The following is a 25,888-nucleotide window of genomic DNA, read 5'->3' on the forward strand; positions in this document are numbered from 1 at the left end:
GACACGGCGAAAAAAAATGACGAGGGAAATGAGAAAGGGACAGAGCGAGAGAGAAAATACTTTTTACTGCCACCTCTCCGCTCCCGCCGGGGAGAAAGTTTTTTTTCCGAACAGAGCGAGAGAGATAGAAACACATATAAATATATGGCGAGGTCGCGTGGTGGAAGGGTAGAGCGAGGAGAAATTCGCCTGCCGGAATAACAAAACAATTGTAGTCCGGGAGCTTGATTAACGGTTTTTTGGTTTGTTTTTGTTTTTTTTTTTTTTCCCCGGCTAGTATATATAGCTGTCGGGTTGGAAACTTTATTGCCGCCACCGACCGGAACTCTAGAGAGATTGGTCACAGTCGCTACCGTTCAACTAATAACGCACACGGCGGCCAAGGCGGCAAACATACGCGATCCGATCACGAATTGGTTCCGGGAAATACGACGAAATTCGTATAATGTTCGTAATACTACGCGATTGATTCCACGACATATAGGTACGTTTGGAACCCGCACAAGTCGTCCAAGGACACGAAAAACCAGTCAGTCGATATATTACTGGGTACCTACGTTATTTGCGGCGATCCGTGTTACGAAATTTCGATCGCTCATTTCGCGAAATTGATTGGCGGCCGTTTACCAGGGAAAATAAAGAGACACAGAAAAAAATTTTAAAATAAGCCGATTTTGCATTAGTGTCTTAAATAAATACCATGACTGTTATTAATCGTGATCCTGGTCTGAAAATCGCGGTTTTCTTATACATATTACTCGTAATATTTGTATATAATATTTAACGAAAATATCACTGTGACGTCTTAAAAATAAGACATTTATTCGCACGAATTTTCGTTTGTTGTCCAATGTACAAGAATGGGAATCACGATTCGCCCGGAAGACTGAAACTTCCCGACGCAAAGTCTTGCATACAATTTAATTTACAAGAAAATATATTAGTTTTCTCTGAACCGAACAACAGAAAATTGATCATTAGAGACAGGTCGAGTGTGCGGCAGGACAAGGAGTGAGGCGATAAAGAGATGAATTGTGAGAGAGGAATAAGGGGAACGGGGAGAAGCAACAGGAGGTGGTGGACGAATTTTGTGCGATGAGATACAATGGAACGTTTATGCGGTGGTTCGGTGGAATACGATTATACGCCAACAAACTGCTGCAACTTAATCGTCCAAACTAGACCTTCGGGATGCAAGAGCCCGTATCTGACGGTGACTAACCGAAAGTTAATTAATAATTATTCAGTGTTTTACGTCCAAACACTCGCGATTGTAACGTTGTTTAAACCGAACTGACGGCGAATAATTTATTGCGTTTAAAGTATTTTTAACACGGCGCACCGTGTATGCAAAATAACACCACACAATGTTACCTATTATAATATTATTATTATTATTATTATTATTAATAATAATAATGACATTATTAAGCATGGTATTTCCACGGTATTTATATTATAATATTACCGTCATCTTAATGTTATAACGTGCATGGTGCATCGTCATATTTATAACAGTTATTGTTCTTTTTAAAAACGTCGAACCCCTTACACATTATTTGGCAAATCAACACTATATTATGCGCGTTGTGTGATCGATATTAACTATAAAATTTTTTTTATTATCAATAAAACAGTTTAAATCGTAATGTTTACTATGAAAAAAATGTTCTTTTTATAATATATATAATATAAATAATATACTAAAACGCAAGGTTGGGCAAGTTAATGATTTTTTTTAACTCAGTTAAGTTAAGTTAATATGCACCAATAACAAAAAGTTAAATGTTAAAAGTTAATTTAACTCCAGGTTAACTCAGTTAAGTTAAAAGTTAATACACACTTTTTGTTAACTTTTTTTTAAGTTAAAAAAAAGTTAATTTGTTTATACAACGCTAGCGTACTTAATTTTTTTCCAACCCAAAACTAAATTATAGGATATAGTATTAATACACTATACAGTATTTCCATATAAGTTAGATTCGAATTATATAAATTTTTAACTTTAAACAATTTACGATACATATTTTTTGACATGAAAACGAAATAGACTGAAATAGTGAAATATTATAAAATTAAAAACAAAATAAATTAACTTAACTTACTTCTTAAAATGAAAAATTAACTCGTTAATTTCACGTTAATTAAGAAAGAAATTTAGTAAATTAACAGTGAAGTTAATGAAAAGCCAAAAATAACTAATTAAGTTAAAAAGTTAAAATAAAATAAACTTTTTAACTTAACTTTAAATTTTTAACTCGTTCATGCCCAGCCTTGCTAAAACGTTCTATATTTCATTAGATAATATCATGAATTATACACTTAACCATTACCATTAAGTAAGATATAACTCTTATTTTGCATTTTACAAAGTTTAATGGTTGTTTTAGTGTTTCTAGGATATTAGTTTTAATGTACCTACTATACATCATCACTTTTTTAAATAATACGCGACATACCAATATTATAATAGATGATTTCCAAATAATTTTGATACAAATCTTATGTTTTTGCTATAACCATATAACAGTTGTAGTAGCTGTATAGTAATTATATATATTTTGTTTATTTTATATCGACTCGCCGAACATTATCGAGAGTAATAAAACAAACCTCGAAGTCTAATAATTAGACTAATATTTTATCTGCCGATAACGTAAAATTAACTTTTAACTAACAGAACTGTACATTTTTTTTACTAGTTCACTAAATACAATAGAAACGGAGAGATTATATTATTGATCAAATAATTGGATTTTTTTATGATTATTTTTTTTCTTATTACATAATATTTTGTTTAGAAAATATTCAGAAAATTAATTATGCAAATTCAAATCATTAAAATATTGATAAGCATATTATTTTGAACTACCAAAGTAACAATGATACCTATACGTATTTTTATTAATATTTTACATAATTATTTGCTGACATTTAGTAGGTATTTGTTTATGATTAATAATTCCTCTAGCAAATTACCAATTAATTACCAAAACAATACGTACCTACACTATTGTACTAACCAAATTGTTCAATTAACGTTTATTCGGTTGCAGATATTTATTTATGCACGGTATTGTCTGTTCCATATTTTGATTTTGTTTGAAATCGTGTTGTTTGATAACGTTGATTAATAATGTTTATTATTTTAATATATTTATCATTTGTAAATCGTTATTAAACTATAATATATTGCGTATCATGACATTTGTGCAGCAACGATTTTGACCATTTATAAGGCAAATGTCAGTGCAATTAATCATAATAATATCGTATTAATGTATCGTAATATATAAACAACCAAGAGCACATAAAAAGGTGATACGAAAATTCCAGAATTCCCAGTTACTAATTGGGGTTTGTACAACCGGGTTGTTGGGCCTTCACTGAACATCAAGGAAGACCACTCTCTTGTTTTGTATTGTTTGGTGTTATAATTATGACAATCATAATTATTATTGTCGACATAATTAAGGGTGGCTGTCCGCATACAGCAGAGGAGCAGGGGAGGTCACTGATTACTAACGTGGTCGACGCTCTCTGCCATTTGGGAAATTCGTACGGTAATAATATTTTACTTCCACACAATATCAACAATACAACAATATAAGTTGTGTCTCGTTGAACTTGTGTAGTTATGCACACAGAGCAGTGTTGATTTATCCGAATGCGAAAGAGCGTAAGGTTTGTAATGGAATTTTTACAAAACCAAAATCCCATGTCGGCAATAGTCAATTTTCATAAATAATTTTGCCAGTTTCCTAAATGGTAACTATTTAAAACTTACCGCAAAACCATATTTTGTTTATTTTGAATCAGTGCATTATTTTTTACGATTATATATATATTGCAATATGTTCCTGCTATAATAATTTTGAATGATTTAGAAGATTTTTTTTGTGGATGGAATTATAATATCATCATCACCATTATCAATCACTATAAATCGTTAATAATACATTTACCAGTAAATATAATGCTGTTAAACCTCAACGTTTCATGCGTATTATAAAAAAAAATTGCTAGATCAACACTCGTATAACCGCCTTAACCCGTCGTCAGTGGTCGCGATGTGAGCGTGGCGCTCACCTCGTTAGTATTTTAAGAGTCACTTATTTATTTATTTATTACTTAATTAATCTGATACTCTTTATACCTTCAATCGAAATATGTTTAAATATACTTTTGTGAATATAATAATTTTATACATGATTCTCGATTAGATATCGACATGCAATGTTGTTAGTAATATTCATAAATTGAGCATTGCACTCACTCAATAGATCGACCTAATACTATTTCGTAAGCTCAGACAGTTAGGCCTATTTTTAAGGAGCATACAATATTCATATGCATACTGTATAATAATCAGCAAAATATTCCGGACCACTAAGGCCAAGTTGAATGATAATGATTATATTATGTATAAAAAATTATAAATTAATTTTTAGTGGTAAACAATTTATAATTAAGAAAAATCGTAAGAACATTTTTTGTAAAAGATTAAAATATAAATAATTTGTCATTGATTTCAATATTTTATGTTCATTGTATAATAAATAATGATGAAAAAACAACGAGGTGAACGCAGCGCTCACTCAATACCAATGGCGGGACTCTGCATAGCGATACCAACGACGGGTTAAAAAAACAATATTATCGGTGAAATAATTTTATAACTAAGAATCGAATAAATGAAAAAGAAGCATAACAATAGTATATTTTGATAAAATATATTAAAATAGCTGTACTATATAGTGATATCATTATATTATGTCACTTTCATTATATAACGTTCTAAATAGAAATCATTCACGAGTTAGTATACTTATTAGTTACTAGTGTATAGCGTGATGAATAGCCAATTTCCGACTCGTCTGTGTGAATAATTATCTGTTTTATTTATGTTTTGTCGTTGGGATGTCGGTCTGGATTTTTTTTATCAACTCGTGACCGACGAGGAATGTGTGTAGCTATGATGGGAGTGAAAAAAAAAGTAATAATAAAAAACACCGGTAATAAATACAAATGATCAAACATCATATATATATATTATAATAAAGCGTACCGTCCGGAAGTTTGCGCGCGCGTGTATAATATTTTTAATAATTATTTCACGTCGCCGACGACACTCGCATTATTCATAAAAAAAAAGTCCAAATCGTTCGAGCGCGTTGATTTCGGAGCGGCGTACGAGAGCAAAACGTTTCTGTGAGGTGCGTGTGCGTTGGGGCCTGGCTGGGATATAAAACCCCAGTAAAAGGGGGATTGAATTGGGGGGGGGGTGAGTGGTACGTCGGTAGGGGTGGTCATATTAATTATTTTCCCGCGGCGGCGGCTGATGACCCTCCGTGTCCCGGCTCACCAGTTGCCACCATCGCCGCGTACTAACGTCACACCCGCGACCGAACGACACTTCTGTTCACGGACAACGTACAAAAACAACGCCATCGAGCCGAACATATGTGTTCACTAGCTTTTCGGCGGGTAGAAGGGACGAGAAGGAGATGGTCTCACAGTTGAGGATAGACAGTAAAGGATCCGATGCCGGAAATACGCTATTCCACGAAATCGACTAGACGCTGTTAAAATAGTGTCTTCCGGACTACTGTTCTGACAGGCCGCGACGTTACGAGCTACTTTAATCGGTCATCGTCGTTCTAAACTTGCCGCCGGTCTTACATTTGAATATTTTGAATACCGAACAGACTCCCCGGTGGTCTCTTCTATCCTTCAGTTTTTTTATTTTTATTTTTAACTACTACCTTGATACAAGGCCCACTCGTCCCTGCAAAACTGCCAACTCACACGTCCGTATACCACGCGCACGAATGGCGACTATTAAGTAAAACACGACGAACGGAACCAATTTTTGAAATTATAATATTCTCGTTAAGATTTTGGGAATACATTTCGAAAAAAAATGTAATCCAAAGCGTTATAATATTGTGCACAAGCATGATCGTTAAACAGACGATCACTTCGTTTGATCAGTGGACTGGTGCAGTGTTTTGGTCTGTGATAATTTTATTGTGCATGACATTAAAGTGCAATCACACAATTTGATGACATTTTGGTCGTTATGGTGTATGTATGTACATAATACCAATTACGACACTTTATGGAAACGCGTTCAGAACCAACACCACTAGCTGAAAGCGGTTTCTCCTTTTGGACAATAATTATTTTATAACCGCTATACATATTATTCAAAATTACGAATACGGAAAACTCTAAATATTAGTTTTGCTGTACATGTTAGTCGTAGATTATAATTATAATTAATATTTGTTTGACTCTGTGGACATGCCTAACATATTATTATATTATTTCAATAAAAATAATATTTTGATACTCAGCGGATGACACAGGTCCGCAGAACGCAATCCGAGATCGTGTCATATCCGGACGTATTTAATCTCGCGAGTCACGATATCATCATTCGCGGCGCGTTTTATTTCATTTTTTACCGTCGGGCGATCCCGCGGGACATCATGGGAGACCTGACCGCAGATAACTTTTTGTAAGATAAATATATATATATATATATTAATCTTATACCAACGCTGACCACGTCGAGACGTCGCCGATGATCATTCTCGACCCACACATTGTTGCCGGTGTCACGTCTCCCGGGACGAATTTCAAACGGACAACGACGACAGCGGTCCGAAGACGTGCCACACTATATATGCACGCTACATGTATACAGCTTGCACAGCTGCGTTTTTGGTAGCATTTGAAAACCGTATAGAAAAAGATACGCCTGATACCTCCATCCGGGTAACCGCGGTATATACCGATTACCCGGGTTTCGGTCACGACGGTATACTGTCGGCGTCGATCGATCTCACAAATCCCAATTCGTCCGAAACGACTCCACGAAGATCAGCCAATAGCACTTGGACAACACAATATACAATATATTATTATAGTATTTCTATTTTTATAAACGCAAAATAATATATCAACTCTATCTCCGCGTATGGTCACCTTTAAACGGGTATTATTATTAAGCGAAGCTTGTGCGTTTTTAGTATAAACAAATGTCTTACAGGACATTACGGACCTCTCACACCTTGTAAAATAGTCGGATTTTGTTAATTTTTTTTTTTATTTATTTAAAAGAAGAGAACATTTCGCATGTCGGATCAATGCCCGATTTTCAAAATTATAATACAACTATAGAAGCTAACATATGCATTTGAATAATGCACAACATTCGTTATTTTTCAATCGTATTTTCTTAGAACGATTTAAAGTAAAATGAAAATTCTGGTTTTGATTTGAACTGGAAATTAACATCTTTAAGACAAAAAAAAATTTGACATATCAATGAGGCGTGAGATTTGTACTATGAAGTAATTTTTGTTGATATAATAATACACCGAACAACATCCCCTCCCTCTTAAATAGGTATCGGGCAGTAGATTAGTGGAAAATTATTATAATTAAATAAGGTAGGTAGTAACTAAAATATAATTTTCTAATTTTATAGGACAGCGGAAAATTGGAAAAACCATCACCGCGACATCCTTAATGACATTATGCACGCGTATTATATTCACTTCATGTTTTAGAATAATAGATTATTGTAATGATATTGTTATCATTATAACGATTGCTTCGTTGAAAATCAGCAGTCACCACCGCATTTTGTTCGGGTACCTAAGAGTAGATTATAATATACTCGGGGATATTATAATACTATGTATGTGGAGGGCGAAGAAGAGAGTATAGTAATTATACAATGCGGTGCCGATTATAAAATAATATGAAACGCGAAAGAGAAAAAAATAGCTTAACGAGCGGGTAAAAGCTCGCCTTCGAGTGCGGCGCGGCGCGAAACAAATTTACGGTCATTTTGTTATTTTATTATTTCATTTTTAACGAAGTGGGGAGCTCACTCCCGCCGTTTTCTCTTCTCGCCGTGTTTTTGTTTCCAACATTTTTTTTATTTTTTAAATTTTAATTTCAATAATAATTATCATATCGGAGCAGTCCTCACTCGCGTCCCGCTGGAGACACGAGCGCGCACACGCACACGCATCGTATAATAAGTATATTGTGTATCGCCGCGGTGGTCGTTATTAAACCCTTTCTCAACCCTCGCCGCCCCGTGGCTGGGGATCGTTAGGTTTTCGAGTGTCACATTATACGACTTGGCCGGGCCCCGTTGTACTTTGTTACACTGGCACTGCGCAACGGTGACTCTTTTATAATATTATTATTATTATTATTATTATTATTATTAATATTAATCCGAGTTTTATACGTACACCGTCGGCGTCGTTGTCGTGCACGTGCACCAGCGTGATACAGCACTAAAGACTAAACATATTATTATCACGTGTCATACGCGTATGCTATTTACTAATTATTATTATTATTATTATAAATTGTAATATATAATTGCTTTTCTGAAATGTACAACGTCGAAGACCCGTTTTTCAACGACATGTGAATATTATAATATATTATACTAAAATAGGTTTATACTGTATATACTATTTGCTATAGGGTAGTAAAAAATAAATAAATATTCGACTAACAATATTTTGGTTAGCTCTGACAAAAAAGACGTCGACGAATTGTTAAATAACTTTTATATTTTAAAGATAATATTTCGGAGATAACAGCCCGTGCGTGCCTGTCGGACGAGCAGTATTGTTGGTAAGGGTCGTGGCGGGTTCATAATAATATTACATTGTGCAAAATAAGACATGTATCATGTTTATCGCTGACAGTATTGTTCGACGGCACTCCACGCTCGATTCAGCAAAACCGTTGTTTGTAACTATTGTTTTAGTATACAATATTGTAAGAATAATGTCTTGTATGTACACGTTTCTGTTTTTACTCTGATTTAAGCGGGACTGTATTATTCAAAAACGAGACTAAAAGCGTTTCGTTTGATTTGCGGGGTGATTAAAAATAGACGATTCTGTTTCAAACGGAAAGTATAGTGAGAGGACTATATTTCAATGCCCCATTGGTATTTTTAAACAATTCTCAAAATCAGAAATTCAATAAAATGCATGATATTAATATATTCAAGAACGAACTTGGAGTGAGCCGAGAGCAATATTGGTGAATTACCAGCTGACTGTGCGATCTAAATGAAAGCGCCAAAATAATGTGTGTGCGACATCGAATGTGCGCTCGTAAATAATATATTATCTCACGGTGTCGTCTGCTGCTGCATTATTCGATGGAATAGATATTAATTTTAATTTTATATAAAATATCACAGCCGCATATCTCGGTAATATATTGTGACCAACGGTCATTCATTAATTCATTACCTACATAGCGTAGGAAATGTATCATATTTTTTTTATTTACAAGCCATTCTCTTTCACAAGACCAAACATATTCATTACCTATACAAACCTTGTTGTTCTCCAAACACGCACGTTTAGATGTAGGCATTACAAGGAAAATTATATGTGCATGTTTGCACGGTGAAAGACGTGAAAAATATCTGTAGACTAACGTTTCGCAGACGTAATTTTACCCCAGCTACACGCCTATAAAGTACAGTTGTTGATTACCATAAAATTGATTATTTAAGTAAAACTACTGAGATGTTGACTTGCCCAGGTATACACATCTATAGCTCATATTTTTTCTTGCGTACGTGAAGTGAACGTAACAATACATTTTTTTCTTTTAAATTACCCTCACCCAAGATTACTAATTATGTTTACTTAATTATAAGTGTTCCGTACAACTATCTACTGTTTACTTATATATTATTTTGTTGTTTATATTGTTACTTTTAATCATTAATTAAATCTGTAAAATCTATTACCAAACCAGCTACATTTTATTACAAACATGTTCGAATCAATATTTACTGTTTGGTATTATAATAAATTTATATTAGTGGATTAAGTTAGTGGTGGTTGTATTAAATCACAAGACATGTTTTGAGTGCAAGCACTGGCCGTTGTCACTTGTTCCAGGATGGGTGACCACCCGAGTCTTTAGTGCCAAATCATTGCCATACATGAACTTGTTTCAATCCAACCGTACCCTTGCCCCCTTCCCATACAAACAGCTAATTAGACCAGTTTTCCTAATGTTTGTAATTTAAAATAATAATAATATTATTGTTACATATGACATGGAATATGAATTTACATTAAATTATATTTATTTTGCATTAATATTTAATATACAGTTACTAAAAATGTGCATAGTGTCTGCAGTTACCTATGAGGAATTTTATAGTCACAAGAACGTTGAAAATCATTAACATCTTTATACATTTTTTAATTTTTTCAATTTATTTATTTATAATTTTTCTCATTCAGTGCATAAACAATGGATTATTTATTCAAAGCCCAAAAGCCGTTAGACTTAAAACGACGATTTTTACATTAATAAAATATAGTTTACTCAAACGAAATTTTACGAAACATTTTTTTTTGTGTGAATAAATATTGTTATAATTTTCACTAATAACGTTCAATAAAAAAAAATGTCACAAGAATTTCTCGTATTGTTTTATATTTTATGAAAGTATAAATACACAATCGCTTTACATTTAAAGAACATTTATTTTTGTTATTTTTACTATGCTATTACATTTATTCAGATTTATATTAAATCTGTACCTACTCACATTAAAATTATTACAATTTCTGGCATCGGCTTACCATGAAATTCTTTTAAACAATGATCGTTGACTTTTTCGATAGAGTTATAAATATTTGAAACGTTATTTAAACAACTTCCATATTTTATTGTGTATAATAGGTACATAACCGAATCATGTGTTATTAATTTATGTACACCTCTGAATTATAGTAGAAACAAGTAATTTAAACAGTTTCAGTGAGTACTATAGTAATAAAGGTGTTTTTTTTTTAATCCGTTTTGTTTTAAATTCGTTTTAACTATTAAATGGTTGTATTTTACTATGATATTTATTTATTAGTCCAAGCCTAAGACAGAATACTACAAGAATATTTAATATACGCGTCATCTGTATTAATTGATAATACTCTAATTTTATTATTTTCACAACAGTGGCGGCAGATATTGACTTTGTTTGTTTCAATAGTAATCGCATATAACAATAATTAACAGTCAGAAATCTAATATTTTACTATCCATATCTCAATATCCGTGTTATCAATTATCACATATTATTATACGAAATAACATTGTACGCTTCATTTGACCATAATAATATTATGTCATACAGGTTGAAAGATCATGATAACGAATATGCTTGGAATACGGGGACTAATCAGTTTATATCCAACAAGTTGTTTATTTTATTTTACATAATATAAAAGAAAATTGTTGGTCAATAAGTTGAATTTATCGAAGTGAGAATGACACATTGACATTATATTCTAAGATTAAAAATAAAAGCAAATTTATGAAGTAATATTGTAAATGGTTTTTTTTAAATTGGTGTACCTATTGTGTATTTTATGTAATATATAACCTTTTTTTTTTTTTAATATAAAATAACAAAAACATAGTAGGTAGCTACCAACAAAATTGCATTTTCAAATTTAATACTCGATCGTATAACAGTCGCATATACGTACAACGTAAACTAATAGAACTCCTGCAAATAATTGTATGGGTACCTATACGTATAAATACATTCATATACCATAATAATATATAACGCGTATTGTATACGGGTATTTGAAAATAAATATTGTTACAATTTTGATTTCGTACGCTGTTAGACAATACCCAGTTTAATAACGTTAAGCGTACGTGCATTATTACAATAATAAAGTGTACCTATATATTAAGTTTATAAAACCTTTGCGTTTGATATTGTACACGGTGTATAAGGTTCGTACACGTTATAACGTATTCGTGCAATATACAATGTCTGATTTTATATTAAAACGTTTTCCAAACAACATGATTAAACGTAAGTCATTTTTAAAATAATATAAGGTGTTCTCAGCATTACGTTAAAACGTGTATATCGCGATTCTTCGGGTAAAAAATCTACCCATGAATAAATTTCTAAAATCCAAAATACGTTGCACCGACACCGTTATATATAAGTAGCATTCAACCACTGGCCATTGTGCAAAACATTAGGTACGCATCATACGCATGACAATTAGTTGACAATTTGAAAAAAAAAAAAATATTGTAATATTATGTAAGACCTTCTGAACATAAAGATCTCTCTGGAATACTTCAATGCTCTTGTCAGGCCATGTATCTGGTGTGACTTTCGTAAAATATAAATAGTAATAGTTTGTCATATTCATCGATAAAAACATTTTAAAAATAAATAAATAGTTGAAATAAATAAATATGATATTGTTGGTAGGTACAATATTAAATTGTCGTCATATTATTATTATTTGTTTATCTGTTGATTAGAAATATTTTTTCCGTAGTGTTCGCTCGACACGCTAGGTAATGACATAAAATGTGCAATAAAATACGATACTTCAGTATTACGTCAACGTGTTCTAGTGTTGTAAGAGTAGTAGTCGTAATTTTTGAGATATATAGATAAAAAGAGAGAGAAAGAGAGAGTGAGAGAGATGGGTGAGAAAGAGAGAGGGGGGGAGGGGTGTGAGAGAGATATTTTCGGCCGGAAAACTCGGCAACACGCCAATGGCAACTATTATACCGGTACGGTCGCATTATGAATCCTCTCACCCGTGGCCCATATATTAGTTTAATATGCACATCGTTTGAGTTTCTTTCGGCTATATACTATACTTATTATTATTGATAGTATCGTGGTCGTTGCCATTGCTGCAGGTGATGTACTGCGGTATATAAGTCGAGTTTCTGAGTTCGGATGGGGCCCAATATCAATTTATAGTAATATTCCAACGTGATATACTGATATCGCATGTGAATACATAAATGGATACCACGCCAAAATTCAACTCCATCTACTATTTTATCAACGCTTATAAAAATATAATATTACATAAAATGCTATTTGTATAAGTCCTAGGCGAACGGAAAATAATATGATATTATGTTACCTAATAATATGTATGTTAAACACCAACTATGAAATTAAAAAAAAAATCAATTGTTACCTATACGGAAACGACTTAACAAGACAAAAAAAGACAAATCTACACTACGCAATTTTTGTTTACTCGTCATCGATAAACACGTAAAATTAAAAGACGCGCGTCAACTGTATTTCTACCGTCATTGGGATTATAACATACGATGTTCGAACTCCGGCTGGTTATATTATACACAATATATATTGTATGTGTATCTTTATATAGATATGTAGAAAATGACTGTTGAGAAAAGTAGTAGACCTTTAAGTACGCTAGCATTATTATGCGCAGTCGTGTTTATGACAAAGAGCTGTTTGTAAAAACTAAGCGTTTTTTTTTTCAATCTTCATAACAAAAAAAAGAACTTTCAATATTTATTTCATAAAACAGTTTTGAAATATTCGTTTGTTTATATTATGTAGAAAAAAAAAATAAAACACAAGAAGTAGTCAAATACATGTTTTAAGTTTTCACTTAAAATACCTAATAGAAAAGTATATTATAGTAACATAATATTATAAGCAAACGTACTACGTACTATACACTACGACTACGTATACGTTGAATATTGTTATAGCTACCGTTATAACAGTGTTTAGTTATAATTTTTCTTTGACAAGTGCAGAAAATGAAGCAGTTTATTGTTTGTATTAATGATGTGTACAGAATAATATATAGTAAAAAATTGTTTAAAATCTCAGCAAACACACGCACTGACGACGGTAAAAAACAAACGTTTTTTTTTTTTTTTTTTACCTCTCCGACTAGTTCAATAAAAAAATATTGGAATGTAGAACGTTTGAAAAATTGTAAATAAAACTCAATTGGACAATATATATTATATAACTCACTGTTGTGCAGTGAACAGCAGCTGAATGCGAGTGGTGATATTATATTATAATACGCACATAGAACGGTAACACTGCGTTTCAGATATTTTACGAGGGATGACGTCAATATTATGTATACAAAAATAAATTTATCGCGATGAAATGGAATATTCTATAATCAGTAGAAATTATTGTTGTTTGATTTCATAGGGGGTATCGATCCACGTTGTATAAACGAATCAGCCGTTTATTACTGAAATTTACAAGCCTTATCCTAATCATAATATACAATGTCACAGATTAATAAATTTAACCATTTGATCAACTCGAGATTAGTAATTGTTTATGATATTATTATACGTGGTCACATTACAAACATTAGGGGGTTATGAGGTTACCTATAAGGTGTTAATCCGTAACTCGTAATTCTAATTATATTCGAGGATATATTTTTATTAATGTAGCTTACATTTTGAAAATTATAATAATAAAAAATATTGTTTATCAATCTATTATAATTCATAGTACGTATTGCTTATTCATCAAATACCAAGAGATCCTATATAAAGTTTTTTTTGTCGTATTTAAACAAAGCTTCGAAAAACAGTCATCGTGCCACGTCATCGTGTGCAAATAATTTATAAATTCTATTTTTTGAAAATACGTCTTTTTTTGTAATTTACAAAAACTACTGAAATATAAATCAGATAAAATACGTATAATACAATCAGTAGTTTTTTTTTGTAAATAAACTATGGTTATATATTTTACCTCTTTTTTTTTAAATATAATAATTCGATTAATACTATATACGCCATTATAAAAACATATAATTTGATTAATTTTGTTCCATCACAAAATTGTTATCGTTATGTGTTAGCTGTGTTTGTGTCAGATCAAACAAATGGTAATAAACAGTTGTATAGTTTAAATCTAACAATTTAAATTTGTTTTGTGCCAAGTATACTTACTACCTAGTATACCAAGTATACCTAGTAACTAGTAAAAGTATACCAAGATGTACACAATATAATATCCATCAGGTGGATGAATGTGTTTATCACTCAGAATATTTTATATACTAATACAATGACTCAAATATTATGTTAAGTATCGACGAGGAACAAAAAAGGAAATTAAAATAATAATAACCATATCGCGACGGGATCGAACAGATTGAAAATTGTCGCGAAAAAATATAACAGTAATAAAAATACTTTGGCGAGAGTTATTCGTGACGGTGTGTGCTTGACGTGTATTGATGACTGCATTAGTCTCATTTTATCGATATTGTTGTGGGGGGTGGGGGGGGGGGGGATAAAAAGTAACAACATTTTGCGCGCGCCTCGTGCAGGGTGCGGGGGAAAGACAGAGTGACAGAGCGAGAGAGAGACAGAGAGAGTGATAGGGTTTGAGCTGCAGCAAAAGAGGTCACTCACGAAATACAGTGACACTCGATTAATAAAATTCGTATATAATAATAATAGTAATAACGATAATGTTATATATTACTTTTATGAAGTGACTCGAGATTAAAAAAATAAAAAAATCATATAAACCCATACGCTTGCACACTGTATCATTATAATATATGTATGTACAATACTATCTCGGGGGGGCGTATCTCGGATGGTATGGGGGCCAGATCCTCCCATAGCTTTTTTTTTTTAGACATTTTATGAAATGATAGGTTTTTTTTTTAAAAAAAAGTTATAAATATAATATTGTAGTTTATATTCATAAAAATATGTGCTTAGTTATTTCTTTATAATACATGACGTTATGTGTATATAGTGGCAATATGTATAGGTACTATAATATTATACCATTCACGTATAGCATAATATAATATACTATATTACGCCATAATTTAGTAAATTCTACACATAAGATCGTCAAGATATAGACAATGTGTCTATAATGGCCGATCTCGACACTATATTTGTTAAGCCAGGCAGCGGCACGATGGCAGTCAAACGCGATAGTTTCTACCGTGAAAACTAATACCACGATGGTATTATACAACTATAATAATACTTATATTTACATAAAGATAAGCGCAACGAGGAATTTGAATTTCTGACGCTCAAACCTAATTTAAATATTATTTTTCATACACTTATTATTATTATTATTATTACTATTTACGTAAAGTATAGTTTATACCTCGGTTTATACTTTAAAACGCCATTTTGTTTGTACATGACATGCTAGGTGTTTTCCACTTACCCCCACCAAAAAAACAAACGCGATAAAAGTAATGCTTTGACTCATGTATCTACTATCTATAGACATACGCATAAAAATTGATTTCGTTCATCGTTGAATCTTTAGTAATTTCAGTGGCGGCCGGTGAGTCCGGTAACGTACCGCTGTCGTGGTCGATTTGACTCCAAAAAGAATTAACGACGTGATACTGGCGTGACGAGGGTTCGTGCATTAATTAACTAGAAATATTTCCATTCAGCTGTATTATTGTTGTGTAAAACGTCGCATTGGCGTTCCAGCGGACTTTACGATTTGTAAAATGCGTTTCCGACCGTTTGCACGCTAAACAATAATATGCCGACTTCAGACTGGGAACAAATAATAATAAAAATAATTATAATATTATGGTTTCGTATCTGTCTACTAAAGAATAATTAATTCGCCTGCGTTACAATTACAATATTGCCTATAGTATAATATAATGTTTTTCCTTTTTGTTAGTTCTAACTTCTAATAGCGTAAATGTTTGGAATCGATCAATATAAAAAAAAAACTAAATCCCCTAAAATATGGGATTGTTATTATTAAATTTATTTGCTGTACTAATTATTGACATTTTGGATTTTATATTAAGTAAATACTGCAATTATAGCAATACAATGGTATATGCTAACAGGTATTTGTTTTTCTAATATAATACTAGACAAATCTATTAGGTATCAGCTCGTGCCGAATAATCAATTCTAAATATGTGTTCGGACATAGGTTTTGCTCAAATAGGAAAAAAATATTATCGAATCAAACCTAGAACTTGTATTATTTATTAATATTTCAAAAATATAATTACATTGATTTAGAACGCGTGTAAAAGTGCGCAAAGTTTAATGAAGTCAGGCTGGCGTACAGCTTTGAACGCTCATGTTTACCCCACTGCAATTTATATTTTTTTCTTCGTCCGTACGATGTATACAATATTTTGTACGTATATTATTTTTTTTTCTATATTTTGTATCTTTATTTCTCGCAGTAAAATCAACCGAACGGTAACCATTCTGAAAGGCTAGAGTTCTTCACTACTGGACTGTATATTATGCGCAAAGGCGCCTGCAATATCAAAGGCGTGATTTAAGGCTTCGTCTTTCTCCAACAATACCGGTTAGATAATACAACTACGATAATACAAGACGTACATGATCGTGCCCCCCCCCCCCCCTCTTAATAGCCGACCGTTTTAACATGAATGACATTTGCCAATAATATCGAAATCCACTAGACGATGGTCTGATACACTATGTTATTATCATTGATCGCATTATTAAAAATTATAAAAATTGATTTGTCTGTACACATTTAATATTATAACTTATAATGATAATATCATATATATTATATATTTGTGAAGTTACACCAATTTAAAACAACAATTTCGAAATAAGTCGTACAAAAAAAAAAAAAAACTATGGATTGCGAACTTTCGTACCTATCGACCGTAGTCCGTACTACACATGATAATGTGCATGATACTGTACTAATACTGCACTCGTGCATCCGTATGGCTCTATTTATATACGTCATATATTATATAACAGATCAAAGCGTTTTCGCTGGAATGAGTGGTAAACGATACAGATGAGTAGATACTAAATACTATATTATGACGACAAGTTCTTATGAAAATCGCTGTCATTACTCTGCCACTTGGGGAAAAAAAATAATAATAGTAATATTACTAGAATATTATTTTCCTCGATTCCGAACGATAAAGTTTTCCGTAAAAAGACGATTTTTTCGCGAGTTCACTCGCCGAGAACATATTTATTATTATTACCATCGTCGTTCTCGTCTTCTCCTCTTCCCAACCCCCACCTCCACCGCCGTATCCACGTCTCGCTGAACGGACGACAGCTAACTACAACTGTACGATTCCGGCCGAGTTCCCTAAGAGTAGTGCTCTTTTGTTAATGGACTGTGCAGTACGCCCTCATTACGGCTTCTTCTAATGAGTCGGAGATAGAAATACATTTTACTGGAAACGAACATAAATCTATTCGCCACCGCCGCACAGCAACACGACGACGACGACGACGACAACACAACAACCAGCACGCGCATGCACACACATTTATTTTATTATTGTATACGGTCGCTGTATAAAGACCATTATGAAAAACATCTTTTGTTAAATTCATTTTCCGTTTTCGGTCACGGGTCTCCGAGGCACCGGAACTACAACAATAATTCGCGATTAGATAATAATAATAATATATGACTTGTTATATTGTGATATTATGTTTGCGTTTTTTTTTTTTAAAATCATCTTCATGATGGCTTTCTTAGGGAATTATACCGATTACTTTTGTCTGTAATTTTTCAAATGGTTAATCAGTTAAAAAAAAAAAAAAAAACAATAAACTTGAGGTATAAAATATTATAACGACGAACCCCGCGATAGTGCTAAATATTATTCAAAATGATGTAGTCTATAGTACATTATAAACTGTGACTATTTCGCATTTCGTGGGGTTGTACTGCAGTCTGCGTTAGATTGTAATACTAACTGTCGGAGACAGACAAATGGTTTTTATCGTATCTTTTTTTTACTATTTTCAGTTTTTTCTGACACGTAAATCGACCGACCAACAGATTTTTGGTTCACTCAGTCGTGCGGGATACGCGTATTGCAAAGCTCCGTTTGACATTAACCATGTATGGACTTTTCGTAAACGCACTACTATTATTGCGGATGAGGTGCTTCTGTGTTTTTTCTGGCAATCATAGCTCCTTGAAACCCTATTACTTTTATTTTTGAACAAAGAAAACTACTTCACGGGAAAGACAATACAAAAATTCTTACCTATACGGAAATGTGCACTGAAACGCGTTAAGTTTTTAATGTCCCAACTTTGACGATATATATGTAAAATTTTTATGTACAGTGTACATTAAAATTTACCAATACCTTAAATTATAAAGAAAAAAATCACGAAATTCTGATGAAAATTACTAAAAAAAAACATTTGGACCGTCGTTAAAATAATTGTTTTAATTCCAAAGCATTATATTAGTATCTTGTAGTCAAAACGTTTCTATGAGAGTAGTTTGTATTTAAATTTGAAACACGTTTGAGCTTGGAACTGAACTTAATACTTCAAGTAGAAGTTACAAGTTAAGTAAAAGGCCAAAGCAATAAAGTGTATAAACTATGTATCTATACCGTATGGAATAAACAACATTTATGAAATAAACAATACAATGGACAGAACTCGTAATAACAAATTGAAAATCGAATTTCCTAGTTCGAAAGTCATCATCATCACTGATAGAAATAAATGAAAGAGAAAATACTATTTTCTTACTCATATACGACGCACTAGAAATGTAATCAATAGTAACAATAATATTTATTATAAATAAAATTGAATTTTTTTTTCAGTTTTATATAAATATAATAAATTATAAATTATTATATTAATGCATTGTTGTAAAAATTACGAATTCTCTGTGTGTTTAGTGTATTTTTTTTTTAGCTTCCTGTCTATGTTTTAAATACTAGCCTTTGTATTGACATTAAAAAATATTAAATTAAATTCCAATCAGCGTCCGGGGTGCGTTTATTCGGTCGTTAGCCACACTAATGCGGCCGACAGACAATGCCATCAAACGACATTCGTTTTTGCGTTAAAACCAAACTAGAACGAATTATAGTCGTAATGGTATTATTGTGGAATATAATATACACATACGGCCGTGGACTTGCGTGGACCGATACGAGCGGCGCAGGTTGAACACACCCGGTCGACGAGGGTGGACGACGGGTGGCGTGGGGTGAAAACCAAACGAGGGTTTCCGGAACCAGCGTGCTTTTCAATTAATCCGATCGTCTCAGATACGGCACTGGAGAGCAGGATTAAAGGAAACACCCCAGACAGATTTACGTGCACACACACACACACACACACACACATACACACACACACACACATTCACACACATCTAAGAGTAATTGCAATGGCATTTGACTTTCTGCAGTGTGTGTTATTGGAGCGGCAATTTGCAATCAGTGTGATCACTGGTGGTTAAGTGTGTGTGGGGGGGGGGAGGGGGTGGGTGAAATTTTGAAGGAGGTAATTTTGTTTTTTTTTCTGCGTCTCGATCGTTACCCCAAAAAATGTCTGTCTTATTCGTTCTATCCAGAACGGGATGACTTTTTTGTCGATAAAATAATAATATTCGTGAATTGCAACGAGTCAGTTAGTAGTAGACTGGTCTATACATTTAACTAGATATTCATAACTGAGCGATTCGAAATATTTTTTAAAACTATACCGTGGTGCAGCTTAACAACGATGTAATCTACTCGGAATAAAATTGTTGTACGGTCATTAATCCGTGGGCGGCAAACCAAAATTAATCATTTAATCAAGACTGTCCTCTGTGTGGCTTTTCCTTGTACCTAGCACCTACGTCTAACGCCGAACGCTTCGTCGTTACTTGTACACACACACACACACACACACACGATCCACTAATCCCCGGAAAAGCTTCCGTGCGGTGTGTAGCTTTAGTGCAACAACGTGAACCGTCCCCGAAACCCGAGTGGATTTGTAATAAATCCCACCAAAGTCGGTTCTTTAAAACTTGGACGAAGAAACTGTGTTTATTTTTTTTGCGACTCCTGGCTTCTGTAATCCTCGGAGGACGATAAAGGCAGTGAATACAGTGTGGAATATGAAAATAATAACCACCACTGACCCATCAATTATATAATATTATTATGAATAGACCCGCATACGTTGTAGACGTAGTTTTTGTTGCCGATCATAATATTATTAATATAATATAGTACAACAAACTTAACATTGGAGAGGTTGAAAATGTTTGTACAGTTCATTATAACGATTGCAAAACTTTTTTCCCCCATATATAGTTACAATACATCCATCAAAGAACCGGGTCGGCGGAGAATTATCGCAAAGGGAAAAGAAATTCACGTTCTGGTGAAGGTAAGGAATCAGTATTATTATTATTATTATTATTCTTTTTATGTTTTTACAAAACACCCTATTTATTTTGAAGTTTGGAGAGATATTTTACTAATGTGCTCACCAATTTCAATAGAAGCGGCACGTCAAGTAATATTTTAAAATCATGATTTCATACGCCAATACGCCATCGTGGTCTTATATTATAATATTATACCTGAGTTTAACTTCGACGTAGGACTGACACAGAAAATAGTTACTATCCGTTATGCTTTCATATCAAAAAATAAATAAAATGTTTTTCTTTATGAAGTGATTAAACGACCTTTCTGTTGTATATTAATACTCAAAACTAAATCATTATGATATAGGTAGTTGGTAGGTACTACGGTAGGTAACCTACGCGTAAATAAATTTATATACGGGACTCGTTCATTACACTTAAGGAAAATATGCTAACACAATATGCGTCCTATTAGTTCTAAAAATATGTCGTTATTGATATTATACTCATAAAGTCGTAATAATATAACAATAATAATAATATGATATATAATTTTCGTATTTTAAATATTATTACTATGATAAAATGTATGTTTAAACTTATTTCACTGTTACCTGTACAGTAATAATATTGTAGAAGTACGTGATATTTTAGTGATAGTCAATAGATATCGCAAAGTGCACTATGAAACCACGGAACCATAAATGTACACACGGTACACTTAACTACTTAAGTTTTAAAGTTTAAAGAATACACATAATACAGATATGAGTATTATTAATTGTTGATATTGTACTAGGGAAAAATAAAGATATAGAAACAGTGGGTAGATTGAGCTGTCAAATTGTGTTTCCGTACTTAATCAGTAGGTACACGAGATGCTACAAATATTAAGCGGAACAATAATAATATTGTTATATTTTGTTAGAAAAGAGATAAATGTTTTCATTGTTACGGCAGATAGTTATTTTGTTTTCAAATTTTTACATTTTTTTACATGCAATGAAAACGTGATTTGTTTTTATTCATAATTTATGCAAGATACCTATGTATAAAAAAATACAATTCTAAAAAACACAGATATAGTTCTTTTTTCTATAACAATAAAAAAAATGTCTACGACCATTCAACATGTCACAGCCAGAAATATACGTTTTTTAAAAAAAATCTGAGATTTCGTACTAGGTAGGTAATCAAAAGTTGTACATGCATTGCAGAACTACTTGTACATCAATGTCTTGAAACAAAATATTATGGAAAAAACTATCATTACATTTGGTCTAAATATAACTCTTATAAAACCATTGCTATTGAAATATATTAAATAACATTTATGAAATTATTTGATTGAAAAACTCGTTTGAAGTAAGTAAAAAAGACTATAATATACTTATATTTCATACTTATATATTCATACCTATATTTCATAATGTATTTTTCTCGAAATGCACTAAAAATCAATAGCAAACATTTTGATAAGTCAGTATATTATTATGATACACCAAAGAATATCTGAATTTTACTTTGAGTAATCGTACACAGTGCTTCAGCGAATATAAGTTCTATGAATTTGGTTTTACTTACTAGCAGTGTTACCACTACACAAGAGCACGTGATCACAGCGTTCATGAGACGCGTGGTGGTATAAATGGTTTATTCTCGGAGGACCGTATACAAATGTCCACACATAATTACGTATTATGGATAGAATAACTTCCATTTTGTTTTGACTACAAATAAGTCATTTTCACGAATTATAATTATAATACACAAGAGACCAGTGTCGCTACATATTAGAATATTATATTGCACCTATAATGAAAAATTAAAATAACATTATGACGCAACATATTTTCTACGATAAACATAGAATTTAAATATTAAAAATTGTTCACAGATTATTGTCGGAATTCAACTTTTAAAAGTAAGTATAGGTACTCTGATTCTGTTTTTACTCTGTAATCTATTAAGGTGGGCATTTCTCGTCTTCCGATATTTTTTCCCATTAGGCTATAGTGACCCCATGGTAAAAATATCTCACCCCTTAAGCGGGTCCCATTAATCTTACAACGTTTATCAACTATGAATATGACACGCGTTATGCCAATGAAACATCGATTTGTAAGCCAGAACGGATCCGGAGTTGCTTTATCAGAAAACGAGCGGTCCATTATGTCATCATATCGCCTTCGGACGGCAACGGCAATCTCTGTTTTTATATTAACGCACTCAGTCGTTATACTGCAGTTTGACCTAAGATTGATTTACTTGGTATCTACTAGACCTACTTGAAATTCAAACTGACATACCTTAAGTCCTGCTGCTGCATTGCCGTTCACGATTGCCGCGGCTGACGGGCTGACCGAGTTCGGGTTGCCACCGTTGGAAAGCGTGGCCACAGCCGCTGCAGCTGCGGCCGCTGCGGCTGCTGCGGCTGCCGATCCGCCACCGGCAGGGGCAGACGGTTGCGCTGGGCACGCGATGTGATTGCCGTAGTTGGCGGGCATGGAAAACGGCACGAATAGCATCTGTTGGTGCGACAGCTGGTGCTGGTGTTGATTGGCGGCCAAGGCGGTGGCGACACGACAGTGACAGAGTCCGTCCGCCAGTTGGGGCTGGTGGTGGTGGTTCAGTGCCGCGCTAGTGGCCGGAAACGGAAGCTGTTGTGGCTGTGGGTACGGTAACGTCCTGACTGCCAGTCTGCAGTTACCACGAAATCGTACGGGTCCGATCGACGGACGTATATGCTGGTGCTGATCTGCCGGAAAAGCGTAACAAGAGCACTGCGACGACGGCGGCGGCGGCGCGTTTAGTGACTGTGGAGTCAGCTGAACCGTGAAGTTTTCAACGACTGCTGTGGTCGCGGCAACGGATACGCCGGTGTGGTGGAGATGCTGATGCTGATGATGCTGGTGGTGCTGGTGGTGCTGGTGGTGGTCACTGATGTCGCACAAGTCGCAACCAGTGGTGGTGGCGGAGGTGGCGATCACGTGTTGCTCCTGTTGCTGTAAACCGCGGTCGTGGTAACCGATCACCAAACGCCTCCTTCGATGAGTCTGCGCGGTATCGGTCGGTATGACGGCAGTCGTGATACCTGCACTGGTTGCACCGGCGAACGGATCCGACGACCCTTTCAACGTTGTTATGCCGTCCGTGGCTAGACGACTAAGTCATGTCCCGCGCGCGCGTATGTGTGTGTCGGTCGGTCGGGTTGTTTCAGAGACGTATAGAGAGACGCAGAGAGAGAGAGAGAGAGCGAGTTTGTGAGAGTACGATTGCGAGAAGATTGTAAAGAGAGACGGAGAGTGAGATAAAAAGATCGACGGGTCGTTGATGGATTATAGACGTAAAGGAGCGTTAGCGAGTGGGAGACGTAAGACGGGCGAACGAACGAAACGAGAACCGGAACGACGAACGATAAATAAACGGAAAATAAAAAAAAATTGTCCGCGGCGACACGCAGACACGTGGGGGCGTCGTATTTCGTTGATAACACACTGTCGGCGGCGGCGTACACTGAGCGCGAACCGACGGCGGCGGCGGCGGCGTATACGGCGGAGATTGCACAGCGTGTTTTCGCTTCGGTATAATGAGCAGGACTACTACCACCGCTCGCCGTCGGAACGGCGCAAAGGGGGTGTCGGTGGCTGCTGCCGATCAGACCCGTCAGAGAGCGCCTACGGACCCTTTTCATTTTTTTTATCCCTCGCGCGCGACAACGCAAATGCTTGCGTTACGTGTGTGCATTGTGCGCGCGTGTGTTGGGCCCGCTCTTACGCCGCAAAGGCCCCGTTTTAGTACCCGTCCTAACTACCTACCCAGGTATTCGGTCGGTTGTATTGCCAACGACGTGGGCGTACATCGCCCATACGTACGGATGAAGCTGTAAGGATAATATTATGGATCGATGGAGATCCAAACGCAACAATATTATTGTCGAGCGGCTATTGAATTTTTCATAGACCTTTACTGTCGCATCTGCCGCGTGCACTGTTGTTACTTAATAATATCAGATAATATGGTTATGATATTTTATCTTAATGTTATCGTAATTTCATACTCGTACGCTATTTCTAAACCGACGGGTACAATCAAACAACGTTGTTATTTTATGCCCGACGATCGATTGTGTAGGTTGTTGCGCGAGAACAGAAAATACACTCATTCGTAAAAAAAATTGTGTTTTTTAACACTAATATTATTGTACGAGTAAAAATGTTCAATCCGATGAACACATTTCGCTAAATCTACTGCAGTACCTAACTTCAACGACTACCATAGTTATTGCTATTATTATTTCAGATACAAATTCAAAAAACAATCTTAAACAACGATGTCTAAATATTTGTTCTGTCCGAGATTATTACATTTTTACATTGCGCTTTTATAGTAGCATCTAATAGTTTGCACAGATACCACAAAATGCCCACGATGACTGGACAACCCAAAAATATAACCTATATATACATAAAATTATTAACTATAGCAATTAGAGTGCAATTTCGGTTAAAAAACTTACATTGTCGGTGTAATTATTTATAACTATAAAGTACCTATCTAATATATATATATTGTTTTGGTTTAGTATGTAGTAAATCCACAGAAGCAGAAGCCGTTCGTAAAAAAAGTTTTTACGTATATTCTGTTTACTAAAATAGCTATAATGGCTTACTGTTGAATAACAAATTAATGGGCTACACAAAATATGATTAATATAAATTTATAATATAGTCTTCTAAGGACTAAGTTGTTAAACAAGGAATAGACTTTTCCCTGAGGAATACTAAAAGGTTGTTTCCCATCAGTTGATTCGGTCCGAGAAACTCTGAG

The 25,888-nt window shown here is 34.0% G+C and overlaps 1 protein-coding gene across 3 annotated transcripts in view; it reads right to left on the minus strand.

Annotated features, from left to right (window-relative positions):
* LOC132943749 (nucleolysin TIAR) overlaps positions 1–24,218 on the minus strand; it is a 356,895-nt gene extending 332,677 nt beyond the window's left edge. For all 3 annotated transcript variants that reach the window (XM_061012833.1, XM_061012834.1, XM_061012832.1), the window contains exon 1: positions 23,368–24,218. In XM_061012833.1, the coding sequence (XP_060868816.1) occupies positions 23,368–23,586 (219 nt within the window). In that variant the 5' untranslated portion in view covers positions 23,587–24,218. The remainder of the gene's footprint in view (positions 1–23,367) is intronic.
* Positions 24,219–25,888: the final 1,670 nt, after the last annotated feature.

This window comes from Metopolophium dirhodum, chromosome 4 (genome assembly GCF_019925205.1).
Source record: "Metopolophium dirhodum isolate CAU chromosome 4, ASM1992520v1, whole genome shotgun sequence".
Classification (NCBI taxonomy): Eukaryota; Metazoa; Arthropoda; class Insecta; order Hemiptera; family Aphididae; genus Metopolophium; species Metopolophium dirhodum.